This window comes from Chrysochloris asiatica, unplaced genomic scaffold, assembly GCF_000296735.1.
Source record: "Chrysochloris asiatica unplaced genomic scaffold, ChrAsi1.0 scaffold00008, whole genome shotgun sequence".
In the NCBI taxonomy this organism is placed as follows: domain Eukaryota; kingdom Metazoa; phylum Chordata; class Mammalia; order Afrosoricida; family Chrysochloridae; genus Chrysochloris; species Chrysochloris asiatica.
In genome coordinates this window covers 2,117,549-2,133,351 of record NW_006408526.1, presented here as the reverse complement: position 1 = coordinate 2,133,351, position 15,803 = coordinate 2,117,549, and the positions used below count along the sequence as shown (strand labels likewise).

At 37.9% G+C, this 15,803-nt stretch overlaps 1 protein-coding gene across 1 annotated transcript in view; it reads right to left on the bottom strand.

Annotated features, from left to right (window-relative positions):
• CEP57 (centrosomal protein 57kDa) overlaps window positions 1–15,803 on the bottom strand; it is a 42,583-nt gene that overhangs the window by 25,016 nt on the left and 1,764 nt on the right. Inside the window, exon 2 of the mRNA XM_006833946.1 lies at window positions 8,466–8,622. Coding sequence (XP_006834009.1) covers window positions 8,466–8,622 — 157 coding nt within the window. The remainder of the gene's footprint in view (window positions 1–8,465; window positions 8,623–15,803) is intronic.

The following is a 15,803-nucleotide window of genomic DNA, read 5'->3' as shown; positions in this document are numbered from 1 at the left end:
ATAGTTGATCCAAGAAGAATGAAGTCCTTGACAACTTCAATCTTTTCTCCATTGATAAGAATGTTGTTTATTGGTCCAGTGGTGAGGATTTTTGTCTTCTTGACATTGAGGTACAAATGAAGGCTGTGATCTTTGGTCTTTATCAGTATTTTAAGTCCACTTTACTTTCAGTAAGCAAGGCTGTATCATCAGCGTATCATGAGTTGTTAATGAGTCTTCCTCCAGTCTTGGTGCCACATTTTTCTTCATACAATCCAGCTTCTTGGATTATGTGATCAGCATACAGAGTGAATAAGTAGGCTAAGTAGAGTGAGAGAATACAACCCTGGCAGCATACCTTTCGTAATTTTAAACCATTCACTGTTCCCATGCATTTAAGTGTTCTAGAATACTCATTCGCCCCAATGCTGTCCATAGCTTGTCATGATCCACACAAATGAAAACCTTTGCATAGGTACTAAAGCACAGGTAAACATCTTTCTAGTATTCTCTGCTTTCAGTGAAGATCCATTTCACACAAGTAATGATATCTTTGGTTCTGCTTCCACATCTTAATCAGGCTTGACCTCTGGGAATTTTCTGTCAATGTATGTTTGTAGCCATTTTTGGATTATCTTTACCAAAATTTTACTTGTATGAGATAATACTGATATTGTCCATTGATGTCCTCATTCTGTTGGGTCACTTCTCTTTGGAATAGGCACAAATATGGATCAGTCGGCCAGATAGTTGTTTTCCAAATTTCTAGGGATAGATGAGTGAGTGCCTCCAGTGTTTCATCAGTTTGATGAAGATTTCAATTTGTATTCTAACAAATCCTGGAACCTTGTTCTTTGCCAATTTCTTGAATGTATCTTGGACATTTTCCTTCAGTACCACTGGCTCCTGATCATATACTACCTCTTGAAATGTTTTAACACTGACCTTTTTATTTGGTACAGTGACACTGTGTATTCCTCCTAACTTCTTTTGATGCTTTCTGCATCATGCAATGCTTTGAGCATAAAATTCTTCAATATTGCATCTTGAGGCTTGTGTTTTCTTCTGTTCCTTCAGCTTGAAAAACGTTGAGTAGGTTCTTTCCTTTTCTAACTTTAGGTCTTCGTACATTTTGTTAAAATATTTTAGTTTGTCTTCTTGAGCTCCTCTTCGAAATTTTCTATTTACCTCTTTTATTTCCTCACTTTTTCCATTTGCTTTAGCATCTCTATGCAGGAGAACAAGTTTCAGAGCCTCTTCTGACATACATTTTGGTCTTTTTTTCCTTTCTTGTCTTCTTAATTAATAACGTGTAACTTTCTTCCTATAGGATGCTCTTGATGTCATCTCACAACTCTACTGGTCTTCGGTCTTTTGTGTCTAAATGCATCAAATTTGTTCTTCAGATGATCTCTAAATTCAAGTGGTATGTGTTCAAAGTCATATTTTAGGTCTTGTGAACTTGCTGAAATTTTCTCCAGCTTCAGTCAATTGATAGTCTGCTCCACAGTCTACCCCTGGCTTTGTTTTGGCTATGATATGGAGCTTTTTCATTGTCTCTTTCATTTCTGTGCATTACATCTGGTGAGGTCCATGTTTACAGTTGTCTTATACGTTGTTTAAAAAGGTATTTAAAATGAAGACATCATTGGTCTTGCAAAATTCTATCATGCAATCTCCAGTATTATTTCTATCACCAAGGCCCTATTTTCCAACTATTGATCCTACGCTCCCAACCTTTGCATCCCAATCACCAGTAATTATCAATATGTCTTGATTGCATGTTTGAGCAATTTCAGACTGAAGAACCTGGTATTGTTGTTAAGTACTGGGGAGTTGGTTCCAACTCATAGTGACCCTGCACAGGGTTTCCAAGGCTGTAAATCTTTACGGGAGCAGAAAGCCTCATCTTTCTCCCGCGGAACAGCTGGTAGTTTCAAACTGCCGACTTTGAGGTTAGCAGCCTGATTCATAACCACTATGCTACCAGAGCTCTTTTGAAGAACCTGGTAGAATTCTTCAATTTCATCATCACTGGTGTTAGTGGTTGGTGCATAAACTTGAATACTGGTCTTCCTTGTAGGCGTATGGATCTGATCCTATCACACATTGCATTGTACACTTCAAGAGAGAACCTGATACATTCTTTTTGATGATGAATATGGCACCATTCCTCTTCAATTTGTCATTCTGTGCATAGTAAGCCATGTGACTGTCAAATTCAAAATGACCAATACCATTACATTTCACCTCACTAATGCCTAGAATATCAATGTCTTATGCGTTCCATTTTATTTTTGACAATTTCCAATTTTCTTAGATTCATACTTCATACATTCCATGTTCCAATTATTCATGGATGTTTAAAGGTGTTTTACTTCATCTTGAGTTGTGTCCCATCAGCAAATGAAGGTCCTGAAGGTTTTATTCTATTCTCATCACCAGGTGAACTCTACTTTGAGGAAGTTGCTCTTCCCCAGTTATATTTTGAGTGCCTTCCACGCTGTGGGGATCATCTTCTGGCACTGTATCTGACAATATTCAAGTGCTGTCCATTATGTTTCAATAGTCAATATTCTGGTGTATCTGACAGTGTTCCACTGTTACTCATAAATATTTGGAAGTAGTCCATCTTAGCCTGGAAGTTCATCTGAAACCTGTCCTTGGTTGACCCTGCTGGTATTTATAATACCAGTGGCATAGCTTCAAGAATCACAACACCATACAAGCTACCACAGTAAGACAAACTGCCAGGCGTGTAGTGGCCACTTCATACTAGTTAGCCCCAAACTGGGAATTTTAACTCTGCTACCTCAGCAAACCAGTCCCAAACTTGAGAGTTCACAACTCCCTCCACTTTAGACAAGTCAGTCTCATTTGAGTCCTCCACACTGGAATAACTAAAGATCTCACCAAAAACAAAAACCACCATATCTGCAATAAAAACATTAATTAAAAGACAAAGGATATAAATGAAGAGACACATAGGGTGAGGTCCAAGGGGGGCGGCACAACATGAAGCTTCCATGTCTCAAAAGGGACACAACTGTCTCCCTTGCATGGTCATTAACCAGGAAGCACCATTTGAGCTGTTATCAGCCTCATCATGTGGCCATGATAGATTTGATCATGCCTCAAAAGGTTTAGTTAGCATCAGGCCCCCAGACAGTCCCTCTTGATCTGGTCGGTTCCATTCATTTGCCTTGAAAGAACAGAGAAAAATGGCTTTCTGCAAGGTGATTCCACACATAATAAGCTCCCAATAAAAGCCTGGTCTGAGGCTTAAGTAGACTTTCCTAGACAGAAACACTTCACACATAATTCATTGCTGGAAGAAGTCCTGGTGTGGTATTGTGGACTGTTAATGTGCTGGACTGCAAGGTCCTTTGACCTGCAAGGTCAATGGTTCAAGCACACTAGCCGCTCACTGGAAAGCCTAGACAGAATCACTGTGAGTCAGACCTGACTTGACAGCACTTAACAACAACAAAGATGTTCATATGTTTTTGTAAAGAGTAATAATTTCAAATTTCAAAAATGCAAATTACAGCTTAACGATCTCTCAAAGTGAAATGGAAATACAGCAAGTAAAATACATTAAAATAAAACTAAACTGAAGAGTTTTTGCTGTTAAGTAGATTCCAATTCATGGTGACCTAACAAGTATTTCCTCTATTCAAAATTGGATTTGATTTATTCAATACATATTTGAGGGTTAACTGTGGAAAAAGTGGGAAAAGAAAACATTTTGATATCAACAAAACTTGGATTTAAATCCTGGCTTTCTATCAGGACCCTTTATGACACTGAACAAAAGAGCATCAAACAGTTCCTGAAGAAATTCTATGATCTTTTAATACCATTTCCATGAATATTTTTTGAAGCTCCATCATATTAAAAATCATCTCTGAGCTATTGCTATACCTGTAAGTTGTGAATATATATACCTCAAGCAATTTTTAAGGGGAGTGAAAATTAAATAAAATGTATTTGCTTTATCTGAAAGCTGTTACATTTAATTTCACACTTAAAAAAAATTTTGTTTAATTATTATTGCAGTGATATAATTCTCTACATAAAAAAAGTGTTATATTTTAGTCACATTATAAGTTAAATGGGCATTTCTTAGTTTAGGAATTTTTTGGCTACTCTGGTAGCATAGTGGTTATGAATCAGGCTGTTAATCTCATAGTAGGAAGTTTGAAACTACCAGATGGCCGTGGGAAAAAGATGAGGCTTTCTGCTCCCGTAAAGATTTGCAGCCTCAGAAACCCTGTGCAGGGTCACTATGAGTCGGAACGGATTCCACGGCACACCATCACCTGGGGAAAAAATTACTGCTGTTAAGTGTCGAGTGCCAAGTTGGTTATGAATCATGGTGACCATGTACAGGATTTCCAAGGAGCAGCTGGTGGGTATGAACTGCCAACCTTACAGCTGAAACAGGCTACTGTTTATTCTACAGAACCATACTAGGATTCTGGGAAAAACATTGAAAAACCTTAAAAAATTAATCTCAGAATAAAACTACCTTTTAAACCATGGACTAGTTGTATAGAACACTAGACAGATAATAATATCCTAGTCCATAATTGGAATTCCAAAGTATTTGCTAAAATAAACTTTAATCAGTCTTTAACAACTGTTTGTTTTATATATATATATATATGGAGCCCTGGTAGCGTAGTAGTTACGAATCTGGCTGCGAACCACAAGGTCAGCAGTTCGAAACTACCAGCTGTTCCGCAGGAGAAAGATGAGGCGTTCTGCTCCAGTAAAGATTTACAGTCTCAGAAACCCTGTACAGGGTTGCTATGAGTCGGAACCGACTCCACGGCACATTACAACAACAACAACAATAAATGTATAAAAATCCACTGCCACTGAGTCAATTCCAAGTCATAGCAATGTCACATATCAGAGAAGAATAACTCCACAGGGTTTCTAAGGCTGGTGGTATGGGTGGTAAACACTCAGCTGCTTACATAAAGGTTGACAGTTTAAAATCACCAGCCACTCCATGAGAGAAAGATGTGAAATCTGCTTCTATAAAGATTTAGAGCTTTGGAAACTCTATGGGGCAGTTCTACTCTACCTTACAGAGTTGCTAAGAGTAGGAGTTATTAGACGTCAAAGGGCTTTTAAGGCTTAATCTTTACAAAAGCAGCTTGCCACATCTTTCTTCCATGGAGTGGCTGATGGCTTCAAACCATAGACCTTTCAGTTAGTAGCCTATCCACTCTGCCACTACCAGGTCTCCTCAAATAAGTTGTAAGATTCAGATATTAACCCTTTCACTGCTGTATCATATCTAGTTCTCATCTTTACATCTACGATGAGGCTTTCCGCTCCATCAGATTCATAGCCTCGGAACCCAATGCAGGATCACCATGAGTCAAAATCAACTTGATGGCACTTAAGAAAGAAATCCAGAAAGAAAAATGAACAAGAGAAAAAAAAACAATGCACCTGTTGTTTTGTTTCTTTTATCTCATCATGGAATGGTGTTGTGCACTGTTTAAGCAATGCCTCCAGATCATCATGATGATCCATCCTACTTTTGCAGTGATTTTACAAAGCATCAATCCAACAAAACCTACTGTCAATATGGGGAGTATAGAGAAATCATTACTTCTGCGCTTTTCCCCGCCTGCCCCACACACAATATTGAACGTATTGATGAGTGGAGATTGAAGGTAATTGGTTTGGTTTTGGATGATATATGAACAAAGGACAAGAAATTGAGAAGATATCTGGGGAGGAAAGAGTTATGTTACGTGTTAGAAAAGGTAGTGGAATGAAAGAAGACTTCTCAGAGGAAATAACTAATAACAGATTATTCTGGACTTTTAAAGAATGAGTACAATTCTACCAGAGGAAGAAAAACTTTGCAAAGCTAACATGGATGGGGTGGTAGGCTGATATACAGGGGGCTTCAAAAAGTTAAATGAAGGTTTTTTCCCTGAAAAATTTTGAATTCCCATAATATTCAAGCTGACTGGACACTCAAAGACGCCATGCCCTTAATCCCTAACAGCTATACATACCTTACGCTACATGGCAAAAAGGGCTTTTTACACAATAACTAAGTTTTTGGACCTTAAAATAAGCTTATTCATTAATAGTCAAGATGGCCCAGTCTAATAACGAGTACTTAAAAACAAATTTTTTTCCATCTGTGATTAGAAAATTGATATTGATAAGTGCTGTGAGTCAGTTCCAACTCACAGTGACCTTGCATGGACTTTCCAGGATTGTCTGGATGGTTCGAACTCTTGACCTTGCAGCTGGCAGTCCAGTGCTTATCCTATAGGGCCATACTAGGATCCATGAGACAGATACAGCAAAAATCAGACTTGAAGCAAGTTAGGGGACAATAAGGAGAGCATGAGAAGGGATCTAGGCAGGCAGCCTATAGAACAAAGATTTGCCCTAGCTGACAGCCAACAAGGAAACAGAGATCTGAGTCCTACAACCATAAGGGATTGAATTTGACCAGAAACCTGAGTGAGCCTGGGAGCAGATTCTTCTCCAGTCTCTGGGAAGGAACACAGCCCAGCTGATAGTTTAATTTCAGCATTACGAGACCCAAAGCAGGAGAAACCACTAAGCCAACTAATACTTTTGACCTACAGAAACTATTTGAAATGATAAATTTGTCAGGGTAGCAAGAAAACTAACACACATGAAGTTTCAAGAATAAGTATATTTCAAAATAGGGCAAAGAATGGAAGAGAGGCTAGGATAAAGCTGGTATGGCAGGCAGTTTTCACATAATGCAAAGTCAACAACAAAAGCACTGAAACTTTTGTTCTTTTTTTAAGTGGGAGAGATGACAAATACTAGGAATGTTGTCAACTGAAGAAGAAAGGGAGGCTAAATTAATTAGGAGGACCATATTAGTTAGGCATTTACAGCTGTTTCAATGGTGTCAGGGTCCTCTGACCTCTTTTAGCTTCAGAAGGGGGAGAAAAGTCAAGACCAACAGCCCAAGGTGGAGTCCTATGAAGCGGAGGTCAGACATATCTCCTCTCTCCGTACTTTTTTAAAAAAACAAAAAAACAATTATGACACCAACTATCTTTCTCACAAGCACTCTCTAATTCTCTGCTAGATTTGATAATTTATTGCAATTACCACAGAGAACTTACACACAATACTCATGGATTATGGGATTTATTAGAGAAATAACAGATCAAGAACGACTCAGGATATCATTTTTCAGTTAGGGCAGCTTCTCAGCAATGCCCACAGGCAGTTGCTAGTTTTCTTAGGCCAGTCTCTGTCCTGCTTAGGAAAGTATTGCAAAATTCTTTCAATCAGTTATTAAGAGGCCAGAGGAGCCCCACTCTGCAGCAAGCCCCCTGCCTAACCATGTTCAGTTCTCTTGCTCCATGAGTCAGGAAGCCCACCATGTCATCTCCTGTTGGTCTTAGTTCTGTTGCCTCAGCTGATGTTGGCTCTCTGCCTCTGCTGATCGCCATCTCTTGTATTACAGCATTCTATCAGGTGTAGGTTTTCAGTGAACAGACCTCAGGTCCAAACAATGATAGGGTTGTTGTTGTTAAATGCTGTGAAGTTGATTTTGACTTACAGTGACCCTATATAGGGAGGGTTTCCAAGGAGCGACTCATTGGTGGGTTTTAAGTACAAACCAACCTTGAGGTCGAGTTCTTATCCTACAGCATCACACCAGGACTCCATTCTAGTGACAGTGAAATTTCCTCTTCCTGACTCTGGGATGGGTTACTTAAAGCCCAGCGCATGGCAAAACTGACCAATCTCCTCATGAAGGCTCCATACACCATTTTTATACAGTTGCATCCAATCACTAAGGAGCTCTGGTAGTGTAGTGGTTACGAATCGGGCTGCTAACCTCAAGGTCGGCAGTTCGAAACTACCAGCTGTTCTGCGGGAGAAAGATGAGGCTTTCTGCTCCTGTAAAGATTCACAGCATCGGAAACCCTGTATAGGGTCGCTATGAGTCGGAACTGACTCCACGGCAATATAACAACAACAACAACAATCCAATCATTTGGTGATAATTACAAGACTACGGTGGGAAAGGCCATATAAAAGCAATCCATTGCACCACAATAACAATTATCCCCAAGACAATATTTATGCAATAGAATTACCTAGACAACAGATGATAAGAGCCTGAACCAAAGTAATGACAATGAAAAAAGAGACAGTCAATAGGTTCGGGGATATTTCACAAGTGGAAACACTAGTCTTTGGTTCCAGACTGACACCAGAGATGACAGAGCAATCACAAACTATTCAAGGCAACTTAGCACGGTGGGTGATAATGTTTACAGTCAAGAAAAGGAACAAAAGAAAAGCACTGCCATTTAAGAAGAAAAAAAATAGAAAACAGGAAAACATACTCTCTCCCTTTAATTTAAAAATAAACAGAAGGCACAATTAAGAAATTTTGAGCAGTGACTAAACAAAATAGTAGCTATTTTGTTAGCCTCTATTACCTCTACTGTTGCTTTCCGGATAGGCAAATGTAGGCTTATTTGGGGAGCGTCGCATATCACTATTAAGAAAAGGCTTATCAGGTGGATATACTACATATGGAGATGAAGAATGGTGAACCATATTTCCATTTGACCTTGATGGTTCGGTTAAGCTGTTCTGAAAAATAAAAACATAGAAATTACCTTACCAAATTGTAAGCCACAAACAGCAGGTATATGTATTCATGACCCAAAATTGACAGTTCATATACTACAATGACAGGGGCAATAGAAAAAAAAAATCCACTTACTACACATAGTAAAACATAACCATTACTTTTCTTTTAAAAAATAAGACATTAAAGAGTCTCATGTAAGTCTAAATGTAGCTAAATACTACAAAAAGAAAAAATATCCACAAAACTTCAATACAAGTGCTGTACAGACATACTTAAATAAGGTACTCACAACCAATTAAAAAATATGCATGGTGAAATGTACATTTGGAAAAGTAAACACAGTATTGTCTGTTTACAAGATTAGAAGCTGCTACAAATGACTGAACTAATTTATAGCAAACAACTGAATACTTCATGGATATTCATGAAATGTCTAAAACTTTGTAGGATACAGAAAGTCAGTAAGACATGGGTTTTGTCTCAAATAATTTACATTTCATTAAAAATATACAGGACATAAATACCTATCCACCATATATATAGGGAACTGGAGCCCTAGTTGAAGAGTTGTTGGAAGAAAACTTCCCTGACACCATGATGACAAAATATGCTTTCAAGAAGTTTAACAAACTCCAAACAGGATAGAGAAAACTACCAAGACATATTACAATCAAAATTTTCAAAACCAATGACAAGAAAAGAATGGTGCACAGCTGGGGGAAAAAAAACAAGTTACTTACAAGGGGAACTAATAATACTAAACTGATTTCTCATCAGAAACCATGCAGGCAAGATGAAATGGGATGACATATTCCCAGCAAAACTATCCATCAAATATGATGACGAAATTAGAATATTTGCAGATGAACAGAAATGAAAAACAATCATAAAAACCAGACCAACCATACAAAAACAATAATGGGAGTTTGTTGGTCAGTGAATCAGTAACAGTAGACAACAATCTGAGATTAACACACAAGGCAATATCACCCAGAACTCAACTCAGACACTATTGTTGTTACTGTTGTTAGGTGCTGTCCAGTCAGTTTCAACTCAGAGTCACCCTATGCACAACAGTACGAAACACTGCCTGGTCCTGCATGCCTTCCTCATAATTGTTATGCTTGAGCCCACTGATGCTGCCACTGGGCCAATGTAGCTCTCTGGGGGTCTTTCTCTGTTTCACTGACCCTCCACTTTATGAAGCATGATGCCCTTTTTTACTGCGACTGGTCCCTCCTGATAAATAACAGGTCTCAAGTATGAGAATCGCACTCTTTCCATCCTGACTTATTAAGAAGCACTTTGGCTATACTTCTTCAAACACAGATTTGCATGTTCTTCTGACAGTCTATCGTACTTTCAGTATTCTTCCCCAATATCATAACTCAAATGCATCAATTCTTCTAAGGTCTTATTCACTGTCCAATGTTCGCATGTATGTGAAGCTACTGAAAATACCAGGGCTTGGGTCAGGCGCACCTTAGTCCTCAAACTGGCATCTTTGCACTTGAATGCTTTAAAGAGGTCTTGTGCAGATTTATCATTATAATACATCTTCAGATTACTTGACTGCTGTTTCCATGAGTGTTGATTGTGAATTTAAACAAAATGAAGTCTTTGAAAACTGCAATCTTTTCTCCATTTATCATATTATTTATTAGTCCAATTGTGAGGATTTTTGTTTTCTTTACATTGAGGTACGACCCAGATATAGAAGTATTCAAAGTACAACAACCTACAAGAATGAAAATAGGGAACCTAAGATACAAGTTTGCAATAACAACAAAAAAGCATAAAGTAAATATAGAGATTTCAAGAAAAATAAACGAAACCTAATTATAACCCTAAAACTAGACCAAGGCTTACTCCTATCCCTAGCCTAAACCCTACCCCTAACACTAATCCTAGTCTTAAATGTAATCCCTACTCTCAAAAATAAAAATTTAAAAGCATTAATCATAAAAAGGAAGTTACTAAATTTCACTACATTAAAATTAAGAAAATTTATTAAAGGTTAACACCAAAATAACAAATGAACAAAACATCCCAAGCCATAAACAAGTATATTTACAATACCCTGAATCGACCAGAGATTAACATCCAGAATACTTAAAGAATGTCTATAAATCAATAAAACCTAACCCAAATAAAAAACATGTAAACAGCATCTCATGGGAAAACACACACAAATCAGCAAATGTACTGGGGTGGAAGGAATGCAACCTCAGTTATGATCAAGGATTCCATTTCAACAGCTCATTAGCAAAAATGTAAAACTGCAATAACACCATCTGTTAAAGAAGGTATAAAGAGCCATGATGGCAGAGCAGTTAGCTCAACAGCAGAAAGACCTGGTGATCTGCTTCTGTAAAGATGACAGCCAAGAACACCCTACTCAGTTACTATGGAAATCAACTCCCAAAACAAAGAGGATACAGAATAAAAGAAACTGCTGGTGGGTATGTAAACTGATGCAATCTCTTTGAAAAACAATTTAGCTACCAAATACAACTATAAATGCAGGAGGCAACAGAACACAAATTAGATAACTGGGACTGCATAAAAACTAAGTACCTATTTTCATTAAGATTTTTTGAATAAAAACCTACAGATGGTGTGAAAAATTGTAAACAACATATGTGATAAGGAACTAATCTCTAAAATTCATGGAAAACTTCAACGATTCAACAGCGACCTTAAACAATTCAACAGCGACCTTAAACAATTCAACAACAAAAAGACAAAAATTCCATTTTAAAATGGGCAAAGGACATAAAAAGACACCAAAGAGGGCATTTAAGAAGTCAACCAAAACATGAAAAGAGGCTCTATGTTATTTACCATTGTTGTTGTTAAGTGCTGTGGAGTCGACCCATAGGGACCCTGTACAGGGTTTCCGAGGCTGTAAATCTTTACGGGAGCAGAAAGCCTCATCTTTCTCCCGTGGAGCAACTGATAGTTTCAAACTGCTGACCTTAAGGTTCATAGACCAATTCGTCACCACTACGCTACCCAAGATGCAAATCAGAACTACAATAAGACACCATATCTCACTCCCACAAAAATGAAGCATCCAAAACAAAATAAAACAAAAAAACCCACCAGAAAAGAACAAATGCTGGTGAGATTGTGGAAAGATTGGAAACTTTGTCTACTTCTAGTGAGAGTGTAAATGATATAATCACTACGGACTGGTTCTTTCTCAAAAAGTTAAAAATAGAAGAGCTATTTTATGACTCAGAAATTCCACTCCTAGATGAATACATACTGAATGCTGCAAAGTTGGTTTGAACCCGAAGGTCAGTGGTTTAAGCTCACCAGCTGCTCCTCAGAAGCCCTATACAGTCATTATGGGTCAGAACTGACTGGACAGCACTTAACAACAACAGGTATATATACTGGTGGTGGTGTCCTGTTAAGTTGGTTCTGGCTCACAGCAACCCTGTATAGTGTTTCTGAGGCTGTAAATCTTTATAGAACAGGAAGCCTTATCTTTCTCCCTAAAAGCAACTGGTGGATTAGAACTACTGACATTGCGGTTAGCACCCAATGTATAATCCTTATGCTACCAGGGCTAGAAATATATTCATGGCAGCATTATTCACAATAGCAAAAAAAAAAACTTAAGTGCTCATCAACAGAGGAATGGATGGATAAAAAGGGTATTTGCAGAGGTGTCGAGAAATTCATGAAAAAAATCCCAGTATCTTTTAATTTCCCACAAACTTTTTCAAGCACCATTGTACATTCAATAAAATACTACACAGCTATAAAGAATAATGGTGAGTTCATGAAACAACAGGGAGTAGAGCAAAAGAGAAAGAAAGGAAACTAAAGACTCAAAGAAGAAATTAGTCTACTGAGACCAGAAGAACTAGATGGTGCCTGACTTCCAGTACTGATAGTTCTGAGGATAGACACAACAGATGGCCATAGATAGGATGGGAGAAAATTATAGAACTCAACTAAAATTCTTGGGGGGGGGGGGGGGGAAGCTAGATATACTGGACTGGTGGTGGTGGTAGTGTGCCGAGGATTTGTTTCTGACTGTAAATCTTTACAAGAGCAGAAAGCCTCATCTTTCTCCCATGGTAGTTTTGAACTGCTGACTTTGAGTCCAATTCATAACCATTATGCCACCAGTTCCTTAGAGACCAGACAATTATTGCCCTGAAGTACCCTTAAAACTCTGAAATGAAACAACTCCCAGAGGTCACTTTTCAGCAAAGAATCTATATGAGATAGATCAAATAGTCAACATTTACCCACAAGCAAAGATGAGAAGGTTGAGGTGCAGGAAAGGGAGATGGGGAAGCTAAATTAGTGGAAACAGAACAGAACAAAATTAATAAGAATATGACAATGTGGAAAATGTAGTCAGTGTTACTCAACTTGTTCATTATGAACCTAATTAGTTGTGTAAATAACTCACCAAAATCAAAATATTAAAAACATAAAAAAGGCAAAACAACTTTTCATTACCAAGTAAAACTGAAAGCACATACTCTGTTGTTAGGTGCCATCGAGTGGCACAGACTCACAGTGACCTTATTATGCACAACAGAACACAGCCCAATCTCACAATCGCTGCTACGCTTGAGCCCACTGTTACCACCACGGTGCCAATCCAACTCATTTGGAGTCTTCCTCTTTTACTGACCCTCCACTTCACCAAGCATGATGTACTTCTCCAGTGACTGGTCACTCCTGATAACATCTGAAGTATGAGAGATGAAGTTTGGCCATTTTGGCTTCTAAAGAGCATTCTATTCTGGCTGTATTTCTTCCAACACAGGCACATACTCTATGACCCAGTAATTTCACTCAAACATATATTCATTGAACTTGTCTTCTCTTTCCTTCTCCTTTTTACATAGTAAAATCATACAGCCCGAGCTACTACATATATTCCACAATGAACTACTGGAGCTCAGTCCAATTTCTAGTTTCAAGTCACTGCTCTAGAACTATTCTCTCAAATTTTTGATCTCAGGACCACTTTATAGACTTAAAAATTACTGAAGGCACTAAAGGTTTACATCTTGACATTTACCATATTAAAGTTAAAGCTGAGAACTTTTGAGATATTTAATAATAAATTCAAAAATAATAAAGCCATGATACATTAACATCAATATTATATTTATTGCTGTTAAGTGCATTAAGTCGGTTTCAACTCACAGCAATCCAATACAGGATTTCCAAGAAGTGACTGGTGGGTTTGATCCGCCAAACTTGTGGTTAGCAGTCCAATGCTTGTCATACAGCATCACCAGAATTCCTGTATTAATGGTTAGTCTTACAACCTTTTGAAGCTAGCACTAGTACTTTCATGGTTGATATGCAAGAAGAAAACTTTGTAACCCAGATAAGAAAAGACCAGGTGTCCCCCTGAAAGGGTCTTATGAATCCCAAGATCCTTGGACTTTAGAACTGCTATTCTACAGAAGTTTGCTTATGACACATTATTTACATACAAAGATAACAGTAACATTGTTTTTAATAATTAGCAAACAAAATCCATAAAGATACTATCTTATACAAAAGTATAAATAAGTTACATGACAAAGAACACATGATGATCCTCAAAAACTTAATGTAGAAAGAAAAAGTACACCACAAAAGAATGTAAACAGTATGACTCATCTTATATTAACAAAACAAAACAAAACAAAAGGCAGGAACACATCTACATGTGGAAATAATAGAAAAAAGGCATGGTTACAAGTGGGGACCCATAGCCAAACTGAGTTCAAATGTACGCTCTGCCATTTACTAGTGTAAACTTGGCTTAACCTTATTGCTCAACCAAAGTATGAAAATAATAATGCCAACTTTCAAAGAGGTTATTGTGAGAATTAAGTGCGTTAACATGCGAAAAAGGCTTAAAGTAACAGCTGGCACTGTAGGATAAGCACTGGGCTGCTTAACTGCAAGGTTAGCACTTCAAAACCAATAGCTACTCTGTGGGAAAAAGATGAGGCTTCCTTCTCCCATAAAGATTTATCAGAAAACCCCATACAGGGTCTCTATAAGTTGGAATCTACTTGGGTGGCAGTGGGATTTGGTTATACAGAACTATAAGCGCCATTGAGTCCATTCTGATTCACTACAACCTGGCATAGTATTTCCAAGGAGCGGCTTGTGGGTTTGAACCGACATCCTTGTGGCTAGCAGCCCAATGCTTAACCTACAGTGCCATACCAGGACTCCATGTGAGTACTAATACTAACACAATAATATTTAAATTTATGGTAATTATTGTGTGTGAGAGAAAGAACCAAGAAAATGCAAAAAAAAAAACAAAACAAAAAAAAAACCACATAAAGGTATCCATTTTATTAAATTTTGCAACAAATCATATACAGGTAACTTATAAAATCTAAAATATATTCATTTTTTTTAAGGTTAAGGAAAATTAACATGAAGTTGGAGTTCTGCTGTGGCATTGTGGGTTAATGCGCTAGACTGCAAAGTTGCTCTGAACAGCAAGGCTGTTTGGCTCAAGCTCACCAGCTGGTCCTCAGAAACCCTACACAGGTCAGAACCAACTAGACGGCACAGGACAGATGTGACGGCACTTAACAACAACAATATGAAGTTCACGTGAAGGCTGTTAAAGAGCTTGGGTAAAGTCAGGAAAATAAAAAGTAAGACAGGCTTATTAATTCAAATATAAAGTGACATAAGGATGGTGACTGTGGTAACTGGGAAAATAAAAAAAAAAGACCAACATCAATCTATCACCCACTTCACTGCTGATCACATTTGAGGTTTACAAGGTAGCTGCTTTATAAACATTGCATTATTATCTGTGAATCTACCTGTTAGTAATCATTGACTGGTCAAAGCATCTCCATTTAATATAACTAGATCCATGCTGTTCAGTGAACAACAGAATGAAACACTGCCTGGTCTTGCGCCATTCTCACAATTATTGTTTGAGCCCACTATGGCTGCCACTTTTCAATCCGTCTTGTTTGGGGGGAAGGGGTCTGCCTCTTTTTCACTAACCCTCCACTTTTCCAAGCATGATGTCCTTCTCCCAGAACTGGTCCCTCCTGATAATATGTCCAAAATACTAGAGACAAAGTCTCACCATCTTCGATTATAAGAAGCATTATGGCTGTGTGTTGTGGCATGTTGTTAAGTGCTATTGAGTCAGTTCCAGCTGGGG